We start from the raw sequence: 11537 nt of genomic DNA on the forward strand, positions 1-11537 counted from the left end.
TCGAATCGAATATCGAATATTTGTAATTCTGAACGAAAATCAAACATAAAGTCTGTCTAAACAAAAATCTTGATTGCGTTATGTGACACATCTAAACCTGTTAACAACTGAATGCACGGTCGGCTTAGGAGCTTCTAAATTAGAAACAAAGGAAGGTGATGGTGTCTGGTGCACTGCGCTATGACAGGAATGAAATAAAGGAAGAGAACGCAATCAGACGCACGTCGGACATTGAAGGGCTCGTTGAAAGAACTCAATGCGACATTAGGGCAAGGCGGATTGACAGGTACGGCCAGCATAACGTTTACACGAGGGCTACAGAAAAGAAGGGAGCAAGAACACCACTTGCCGCCAACTGAACTCTATTCAAGGGAAGTAGGAACGTATTTAGTGAAGCATCTAAAGGCTTCGCATTGAAAAAAAAAAAACCGCCTGGTTGCAATTATTCAGGTGGACCAATTCTCGCAATCGCTTTCTCTTTTCTTCCTAGACGTGTGAAAGTCCCGAAACCACGCCGGCCAATGAACTCGCATCGATCGGAATCAACAGTGCTCAAAAAAGAATGCTGTTTTACTCATACGACACTGAGCAGACGATGAAGAGGAAGGTAACATGCGCTTCTTCATTTTTTGCAGTGCTGATATTACACAGCAGGTGTGCACAAACGTTTCTGCCTGATTTATTTATTTGTGTATTTGCGCATTTATTTATTCATCTTGAAGGTAAATACAAAACCTCAAGCAGACAAAATGCTCGCTGACGGACACGTGGTCTATGGCTTCGGCAAGATCGCTCCCAGCGTAGGTCTCAGTCGGTTAAAGGCCAACCGCGGGGAAATTTCGCAACGTGTACGGAAAACTTGGACTGTTATGCTGCAGTCACAACGGAAGGCTCAGCGTCAAATTTTACGAGCAAGTGCTCGAGGTTGTGTTAGAATGTACCCCCCGAAGTAGACGCTTTCCTTGCTGAAACTGTAAAAAGCTCCACGAAGCTGCACGGATCTTCATCACAGGGGCCATGACACCAAAAGCTTTGAGTGTATCCTGGAGGGTAGAAAATTCATGGGTAATTTTTTTTATTTAGTATCGCAGTTGAGCCATACAGGAGTCTGTAAAGACCGACAGGTAACGATATCGATAGAAACAAGTGACACAGCAAGTGACACAGCATTGGCCCCGCACTTCTCTACGTCACACACGCTATCCGGTTGCCGGTGGGAGGGGCGGCTCAGAACCGGAAACCTAACCTTTTCGGCTCTGAAGTTTTTTGCTTCAGGAGGAGACTATTTTGCTTGACGTATCTTTATTTCTGAAAAAACTGTGAGAAGCATGATAAAAAAAATAATAATTTGAGAACTATTATCAAGATTACGGATATGGGTTTCAAATGACGCCACCGAACCTCAGATGTTGTGAATAAACTCGTGATGCACTTTTGAAGAACTAATAAAGGGAAAAATAGGTCATCCGGCCAATCGTAGCGATTGCTATGATGGAACCTGCATAAGAACGCACAGCTTCCTTAGACTTTATATTGAAGTGGCTGGAAAGGATGGATTTTATTTCCATCAAATATTACGTTGCTTCTTTTAATGTTCAAACAAAGCGACACTTAACGGTACTAAATAAAAAGAAACTTATTGCAGCTGCTGCCACATACTGTTCGAAATCGTAGTAGGCGCTCAGTTCTAGATATTCGCAGATGAAACCTCTGTGAGCGATTTCCAGTTTCTATTTTCACCTAGTGAACAGGTTGGGCGTGCGAGTTCAATCAGTCTTCTTTGTTCTTATTGGTGAGTAATCTACATGCACCAGAATTTACTATGGAGTTTAATCACATTGTTTGCTACATAACAGTCCGGAAGAAGTAAACACACCGTAAGAACGACAAAAATGTCCGCTATGCTTCTAGAAAACGCTTCGGAAACGAGAAGAAAGAGGGCTGACCGAGGGGCCCGATTTTTATTGGTCATATTATAAGCAGCCGACGAACACTGACACCAAGGACAAAATAGGAGAAATTACTTGTGCTTAATAGATGAGAAAACGTTTATCGTTTCTTCATTTCATTTATTAAGCAGAAATAATTTCCCTTACGTTGTCCTTGGTGTTAGTGTTCATTGGCTTTTTATAATAGAAAACTTGTCGGGAAACATATGAGAGAAAACGAATGAGCTACTCCCAATCTCAATTTTACAACCACTGAGCCCTGGTGGCATCAATTTTGCAAACTGCAAATCGAGATATTCTGTCAGAAAGATAACTTTGCTCATAATCTTTTTCTTGAGCAGCTATTCAACACATTGTTATTGTCGAATAGAAATATGAAGCCAGATGCCCAGGTTGTTTGGCACCGATGAAGTTCTAAAGTGATATGTGTGTTCGTACTACTATCCTACTACCTGGCGCCTTCTTTTAAATCGTTGATATCCAGTATAGCGCTCCTCAATCTCTAAACATACGCTGAATGCTTTTTTATCACCGTTCATACGTACAGGTTAATAGCTTGCAAAATTTTTTGCACCACTGAGCAGCCCGTTTTCGTTTCATATATAGGAATATGAATGCTCCTATCTGGACATGTATTTTTCTTGCTGTATGGCTATGCCATTTTCCGCAGCAAATTTAATTTCAACCTCGCGCACTTCGAAGAATTTCCAACCCATGACACTTGGTAGCGTTCATTAGCAATTTTTTCATGCGCACGCAATGCTAATATTTCAGGAACCCAGTTGATCATGTCCAGTCATGACTGCTCTTTGAAATTTTTGGCACAGGACAGAGCAGCCGAACGCGACATAGACCGCTTTTCATATACCTCGTTTCGCGTAACATTTACAATTTTTTATTTTTGTTCATATCGTTCTTTGTATATGTTTGTATCATAGATCAATTTATCTACGCAAATATACTGATCTGCATTTGCCATATAATTTGCTTTACTGGGACTGGCTGTGGCTTAGTTGAAATTAAACGCTTTAATTTCAACACTTGTATATTTATTGATGGACGTCCGACAATGGAAATCTGTTCGCTTCTCTATGCTTCTATTGGTTGTGCTTTGTAATATTGTATTCGGCAAATAATTGCAGCTACAGACAAAGTCACACTTAGTCGCTGCACTGGCTGTGCATTAGTTAAAATTAAACACGTTTATTTCAACACTTGTATTCTTATTGTTGGACGTCCGACAATGCAGTTCTGTTCGCTTCTCTATGCTTCTATTGGTTGTGCTTTGTAATATTGTTTTCAGCAAATCCTTGCAGCTGTAGACGAAGTCACACTTAATCGCTGCACCAGCTGTGGCTTAGTTGAAATTAAAAACTTTTATTTCAACACTCGCATATTTATTGATGGACGTCCGACAATTCAATTCTGTTCGCTTCTCTATGCTTCTATCGGTTCACTAACGCAACGCCGTGGCGAATCGACTACCTCAGCGGGTCGAAAACACGTAGTTTACTGTAGCTGAATCAGGGATGCTTAAACTTTTTTGAACAGTGATGTGAGTGCACTGGTGAAATTCTTCACTTCAGTTTCTCTGTAGGTAAAACAACGCCATTGCAAATGCACTTACAGGTCATGGTTATTATGAAGTATGCCGGTGATGTGTCCAATAAGCGGTGTTGCGAAAATGTGTCTTGGCGCTTCCAATACCAATGTGCAGCTTAAATCACGAATGCCGGAGCGGCCGTTCTCGTGCTGATTATCGTAACTTTGCGGGACCTCTTTTTTTCTCCCTCCACCCTTGACAAGGCCGAGTACGTCATGACGGCGAAGAACAGGCGGGCCAATTTCACGTGGTTCCTGTTCAACGTGCACCTGACGGACATCTCGAAGAAGTGCTACACCGACGGACCGTTCACGCGCCTCAAGGGATTCAGAAAGTTTTACGATACTATCAGCAAGCGACCCCCAGTGTGATACGCAGCGCTCCCCATCGTCGGCCTCCGAACGCTCACAAGAGCGCCGTGTGCTCTTGGGCTCGTGTGCTCCACCCGGTGTGCTTTGTGGGGTGCGCCCGGTTCTGGGCAGTAATTTACTAGCAGAATTTAGCAATATCGCGTGAATGTTTTGTGTTCTTCCAAGAACACCAGGTGTTGCATTATGGCGGTGTTGTTTTTTTGCGCACAGTTGTCCTCCGTCATCTGGTGCATGTAGGTCCTGTCCCTAAACATTTTTGTTCATTGATTAAAAGACTGACAAAGAGCAGTTACCGGCATGGTTCAAGCTACAAACATGGTCAAATGCGTTCTGAAATGAAGAATTTACTGCTGCTTGCCGCTAGGTAAGGATTCCCTGTGAGTGGACAGTCGCAGTCGTAAGGTACTTACGACTGGGTCTGGGACTGGGACTGGGCAGTCGTAAGATGTTTTCGCATCGATCTCCCCTCAGAATTCGTCCGCTGCGTGGTCAGGCACATCATTTGCTTATATTTCACGCTAATTTTAAACACCTACGTGCTACAGCTAGCTTTGAATCGCCTGTCGGGCAATACATGTAACGAAATGTATACAGCGCACACAAGATTGCTTTCTACACTCGTTGGCCGCAGCCTGTTCGCAATGAGCGGTGTCACTGTGCTAAAGCCACGTAGGCGACACCAGTCATGTTTTCTAGCGCCAAGTTTGAAATCTCTGACAGTGGTGGCTGCGACTACGTTGGTAGATCATGTGACCAAATACTTAATCGCGTTTGCGAGCTAACGCTACGGCCGTGCTAGATGACCACGCGGGAATGGTACACCGATATGTAAGAAATCAGTAGGATATCTCCTCTAAAGTATTCGATTATCGTCTGAATGTTCATTAAATCTTCTTTCCCCAGCAGATCAGTTTTTGTTATTTGCTAAAGCTCTCGAACGCACTTTGCGAAATGCATCGAATTATTGGCGATCTCCTGTGGTGGGTTTGTGCGACCTGTGCAAAGGAAACAACGAAATCGATACAGTGAGGTGCACCGGCGGCTAACGTGAAAAGCAAGCAATTGCCGCTGTGCGACACACGAAGCCGCACTGTAGAACCATCAGTAAGGCTGAGACTGCTGTTCCAGCAATACGATTAAGGCAGACCCATTCGTCCAGTCTTCATAGCGGGAATGGTCCCGACTGCGAGGCTGTTCTCACAAGAGTAGTTCTCCCAGTACTGTTTTTTTGAATTGCGACGAACACATAGTGGTGCCTCAAGAGAGAGCGTTGCGGGCATCACGGCGGACTACCAAAACATAAAGCAGTGAATATAAAGCGAAATATTTGTAGTGGCACTCCCGCGCACTTCGGCGTCTTGCTCCTAACCGCTATGGACTGCGCAGGCGCACAATGTAGCCAGAACGCCGCGATCCCCCAACTAGAAGAAATCCTGCGACAAGATATGTAATCTTAGACAGTATATACATATATATTATGTATGCAATTACATTTTTGATACTTGGTTTCGAACCCGGTCGCCCCCTGCGCAGAAGCCCGATGCTCAAATTGTTGAGCGCATGGCAGTATTTGTTTAATTTTCTTTATTACTGTCTCCATGGTTGCACCATAACATGAAAGTCGCAAAAATATGTGCGTCTCTCGGCCTAAAACGTCGACCATAACATGCCGACTGACCCGGTTCCCGTCCAAATACGCAAGGTAAGCAGCGTTCGGCTCTGTCACACAGTAACAACATATAAAACCTGAGCGCGCCCTACCTAGCCAGCAACGTGAGCCACTGGGCATGCGGTCGAATGCACCACTCGCTGTTGGTTGATGGTTGAGTTTGGGTGCTGGTAGGTCAGCATTTCCTTAGTGGCATTTGTGTTCAGCCTAATAAAACAAAATTGCTACATTCATTGTTGCAAACAAAACTGAGCGCTAAACAAGCTACGAAGAATAACCAAACCAAGCGCACAATGCCTGCTCATAGGTATATTTATAGGTGAACCCCCCCCCCCCCCCCCTCCTAGTCCTTGCTGTCCCCATCTTCCGTTCCGTTCCGAAAACTTTTATTTCCATCAGAGAAGGAGACCAGACGTGGCCGAGCAAGTGGCCATTGCACTCGCCATGCAAGACGGTCGGAGAGACAGGGTGTATAGCGATTCGAAAGCCGCCATCAGGGCATTCCAGAAAGGCCGGGTAGCCCGGCAGGTATTTGAAATTCTGAAAGGCGCCAAACACGGCAACACCTCCATGCACTCGATCCTTTGGTTCCCTGCACACGTCGGGGCGATTGAGAGGGTTCCTCTGAACCTCAACGAGTCTGCCCTCGAGGCTGCGCGTGGCTTTACCGACCGGACACAGCTCTCTCCCCGGACACAGAGACGCTCCTCTCACACATAACGAAATCACTAAATTCTTCTACTCAGAGAGAAGGGTATTCCCCCCGCCTCACTCCAAGTTAAGCAGGCCGCAGGCGGTCACGCTAAGACTTCTGCAAAGGAACTCGTACCCAAATCCGGCGTCCCTTAATAGCATATATCCCGAGATTTATCCGAATTGTTTTTGCGTGGCCTGTGGTGAGGTAGCTACGTTGCCTCATATGCTCTGGCAGTGCGGGTCGCTGGGCCCGAAGTTCACCAAGGAAGAGTGGGACGCCCTCCTGCGAAGTCCCGTCTTTGAGGATCAAATCCTGGCCGTCCAGCGCGCCCGCGATCGGGCCGGCAGACTAGACCTGTCAGTCCCGTCGTGGGATTAGCCAGGTGCGTGTTTTATCGCGCTTTGCTGGACCAAATAAAAGTTTATTCACTCACTCACTCCCTCAAGGAGACCCCCTACTCCTTGCCCCTGGCGCGCAGACCTAGGGACAGGGGTGGGGGTCTCCGCGACTACATGCAGGCAAAGAGTTGACTCTTCGCGGCCTCTGCCGCCAGATGGATAGCTCTCCTCTGCATGGCGGGGTCCGCGCTTTGCAGTAGGGTGTCCCAGGCTTCTCTACTATTTATTCCTTCCTTGACACCTGGGGAGTCTACGCATTGCTAGATTATATGGTCGAGGGTCCCCCTCTCCCCGCATCTCTTACGTTTATCGTCTATATCTTCGTCTTTCAGTACGTGTGACGCCCATACTGGATTTATGTAGTTTCCTGCTTGCAGTCTGTGCCAGGCTCTTGCCTCTCTATTTTCGAGCTCCCTGTCCGGAGGGGGGACAGTTCTACGCTGAAGCGTATTGTTTTCAATTATTTCTGTGTAGGTCTATAGTCTCTCGTCTAGTTCCTTGCAAGCGGGCGACTCTGTTCCTGCCCGGAAGTAGAGATCTCGGGCTAGGAAGTGTGCCGCCTCGTTGCCTGGGACCAACGTGTGAGCTAGTGCCCATACGAGGCTGATTTTTCTGCCAATTTTTTTCCTGTTAGTATTCGTATCGCTTCTGGTGCGATTCTGCCTTTTCCGTAATTGTGGATGGCTGTTTTGCTGTCGCTTATTATGTAGCTCGCCTTGGTCCCGACACAGGCAAGCGCGATTGCTACTTTTTCCGCTGCTTCCGGATTGCGGCTGCGTATTGTTGCTGCTGAGACTGCTTCGCCTTGGCCATCTACCGCTGAGGCTACTGCCGCACCCAGTTTGCCGCTGGCCGCATCCGTGTACGCCACTATCTCCCTATCTATTTCGCTGAAGCGTCTGACCAGTGCTTCGGCTCTCTTTTCTCTCCTTTCTTTGTTGAAGGTGGGGTGCATGTTTTTGGGAAGTGGGTATCCTTAGCTGTTCTCTGATTTCTCTTGGGATGTCACGTTTCTTTTGCATGTCTCCGTCTGTCTGCAGCCCCACCATGTTCAGGATAGCTCTGCCTGTATATGTTTGGCTGAGTCTTTCCTGTTGGGCGGTTTTAACTGCTTCGGCTGTTTCTTGCCAAGTATTGTGAATTCCCATTGTTAGTAGTGCCTCAGTAGAGGTGCTTACGGGTAGTCCGAGTGCTCGTTTATAGCATCTTCTGATTATCGAGTCTAATATGTCTCTTTCTGAAGCCCGGATGTTAAGGTATGGTATGGCGTAGCTAAGTCTGCTGATGACGTACGCTTGTACTAGCTTAACTAGGCTTCTTTCTCTTAGCCCTCTCCCCTTGAGAGCTATTCTTCTGAATATCCCGGTGACTTGTGCTGCATAACCTTCCAGTTTCCTTATGGTTTCGTCGTTGTATCCATTGCTTTGGATGAAAAGTCCTAATATTCTTATCTTATCCACTTTGGGTACTGGTTTGCCCCCAACCATGATGTTGAGATCGCTGTCTCTTTTCAGCCTTAATGATTTGGGGTTGTACATTAAGAGTTCCGATTTTTCTGATGAGCAAGCAAGTCCCCTAGTTGCTGTATACTCGATTACTGTGTCCGCGGCTGTTTGCAGTTTGTTTTCTATTTCCGCGTCGTTACCTTTGTTTATCCAAACATGTATATTGTCTGCGTACATGCTGAAGTTAAAATGTTCTATTTTCCTGAGTTTAGCCGGGAGGCCCCTCATAGCCAGATTGAAGAGGAGTGGGGAGAGTTCAGATCCTTGCGGGGTACCTCTGTTTCCCAGTTCTATTTCTTCCGATTCCAAATCCTGGTATCTAATCTTTGCCGTCCTGTTTGTCAGGAAGTTCTTTATATAGTTGTAGGTTCTGCATCCTACACCTAATTCTTGCATTTCTGTCAGGATTGCCTCGTGTTTGACATTGTCAAAGGCTTTCTTGAGGTCTAGAGCTAGGATTGCCTTTATATCTCTCGATCTTGCGTTTATGATGTCGTGCTGAAGCCGCAGCATCACGTCCTGGGTACTTAAGCCCGGTCGGAATCCAACCATCTCATTCGGCCATAGTTCATTTCCCTCCATGAATCGGGTTAACCTTGTCTGGATTACATGTTCCATTAATTTCCCTACGCATGATGTGAGGGGGATCGGCCTGAGATTCTCTAGCTTAGGGGGCTTGCCCGGTTTGGGGATTAGTATGATGCTAGCCTCTTTCCATTGTTTCGGGAGTTCGCCTTTCTCCCATACCTGTAGAATGTATTTGGTTATAGCTGTGATCGACTCATCGTCTAGGTTCCGCAGCATTTTGTTTGTTATCCCATCTGGGCCTGGGGCTTCTGCCGTGTAATGACGCAGCGAGGCGGATGCGTGCGTGGACGGTTTTTGAAGATTGCGCCTTTTTTTAAGCGGTGTATGAATCACACCGATAAGCTTGCCGCGTGAGAAAAAGAACCTGCTGATATCTGGCGTAGTATCTAGCAGCAGGACGGCCGAGTACTGCGGCTGCAAAATGAATTTTACAGCTGCGCAACGAAAGCCGAATATAATTCCGTCGACGAGGGTGTTGGAAGCTTCACCAAGGAAACATCACACATCCCCGCTTCTCACCGCAATAGTCACAGCTGAAGCAGTCAAATTTCTGCTCAAGAGAGGCGTCAACTATGCACTGAATAGAAGATTCAAGACTCATCTCATCGAGATACTGTTTGGAAAGAAATGGTCACATGTGAAAGAAACACTGCACTGGAGGCAGCAGGAGCCGTGACAGCGGCTTTGGATATCAGTGTAAAGAAGAAAAAAAAATGTTCTGCTGTCGAAACACATTAATATACAAGGCGAACAAGCCGCGACATCTCGAACAAACCGCGACATCTTTTCCTGCAGATGTAGAGAAAGCAAATATATGCGAGAAAATTATCCAAATCCACAAGTCTCTTTTGCTTACTGACGCTTGGTGCATGTAAGAGGATGCACTGCGATCTAGAGCTAGTTGGTTATCTGGGGTGGGACGTGTTTGTCATGTTCGCGACGGCTAACACCACGTGCAATCCTTTTTACAACCTCCTGCATGAACAAAAGACACTAACTTCATCGTACAAAGTCCGAGTTTTTTAATGTAGTCAAACATCTCGCACGAACAAAAACAATTATTTTCACGCTCTTTCAACCTGAAAGTCCATGTTCGAGCCACATCTTCCAAATTCACATCCTGCACACTGTCCGACAGAAATTGGCAGGAGTGATGTCAAGCTGTCCGCACTTGCGTGTCTGAAAAGTTTTTCTGTGAATTCTTGTAGTCAAGTGGCAATAAAATAGACCAAATTCTTTCGGTTTTATCCGTTGACCTAACGCGTAAGCATTTTAAGATTTAATCGGCACGCCTCGAATCTTGTTGTTTAAGAAACTTCATGGAGTTTATTAAAACTAGCGCCTCCGTTCCTTCAGTGTCTCCATATGCAATGCTGGTAGAGCTTAGGGCTCCGTCTGATCAAGCAGTAAGACAAGTTAAAGAGATCCTAACAATGCGACAAACACAGAAGTGGAATCTTCATTGTCGATTACAGCTGCTGTAAAGCTGACTTTTTCATTGGAAAATTCATGTTTTGTAATCCTCGTTCTGAGCTTAAACGTAATTTATTTACTGTGCATCGCTTCTGCAAGCTCAATTTGCTTCGTATACAAGGCATCTGAACTTTCCATAAAGATGAACGATAGATCGCTTTGCACACTTTTAGCTGGTAGAAAATTACAGAAGGCGGTTGAAATTCTGTTGCGCACTGGGGACAGAGTTCACCAACACAGGCCACGAGTTCGGCGTGCGCGTAAGAGTTGAGAGTGCTATAGAGGGACGGGCCCTCTTCGACCCCGCACATTAGCGGTGACTGGCAGCAACGAAATGAAGCACTTGTCGAAGAGTACCATCCGAGCAATCTGGTACCGGTAGCAGATAGATTCAGACCTCAACAGTGACTCGAAAGTGGTACACCACCAGTGCCAAGTTTTTTTGACATTTTCAACTCCCTTTACCCACACTTCATTTCGAAACAAAAATGATTTCTCCTATGCTTTCCTCGGCTTCATCAACTGTTGCATTCGTATGAATAGTGTGGGTAACTGCGATTATTAGGATTCGGGCCCCTCAGTCGCCGTTCTTTTCGTTCATATATATAGTATATTCATACATACATACACACACATACACACACATACATACACACATACATACATACATACATACATACATACATACATACATACATACATACATACATACATACATACATACATACATACATACATACATACATACATACATGCATGCAATAGGCAATAGTACACTGGGCCGATGGCGTGATAAAAGTGGACTGATCTCGGCGAAAAGTGTAACTTGTGGTCGCTTGGATAACGTTGGTCGCGGGCTTGGAGCTCTGATTTCCTGAAGGACATGCCGATGCACATGCGTTCGTACAAGGAAGCAAACGGAACTCGCACGCATTCGCAGTGACAGGGGAAAGCCATGATTTTACATATGGCTATTGATGACAACAAAAGTAGCCATATCTCGGCTTGCTTCACTGCAATCGTTTCCAAGCGTGTAAGCGTGCTGGTGCTACGTGAGCATACGGCGTCAGTAACGGCCTCAGAGCGATGTCACAGTAGTGCACTTTTGCTTATGTTCAGTAGACAGGCACATTTTCATCTGAAAACCATATTAGGAAAATGAAAGAGACAGAAACGAAAGAAGGAAAAAAAAACGCTCGTGTGTCCTTAGCTATTGACTGAGGGACGCGAAGGCGCAAGCCTTGTAAAGCCTGCTGTGATCCACCTGAATTCACCTTAATCCTC

General features: G+C 45.8%; 1 protein-coding gene across 1 annotated transcript in view; it reads left to right on the top strand.

Moving 5' to 3' along the window:
- Positions 1-4237, top strand: part of LOC135919711 (uncharacterized) — a 58987-nt gene extending 54750 nt beyond the window's left edge. The window contains exons 14-15 of the mRNA XM_070522386.1: positions 491-607; positions 3756-4237. Coding sequence (XP_070378487.1) covers positions 491-607; positions 3756-3923 — 285 coding nt within the window. The 3' untranslated portion in view covers positions 3924-4237. The remainder of the gene's footprint in view (positions 1-490; positions 608-3755) is intronic.
- Positions 4238-11537: the final 7300 nt, after the last annotated feature.

The sequence above is a fragment of the Dermacentor albipictus genome, chromosome 7 (genome assembly GCF_038994185.2).
Source record: "Dermacentor albipictus isolate Rhodes 1998 colony chromosome 7, USDA_Dalb.pri_finalv2, whole genome shotgun sequence".
Classification (NCBI taxonomy): Eukaryota; Metazoa; Arthropoda; class Arachnida; order Ixodida; family Ixodidae; genus Dermacentor; species Dermacentor albipictus.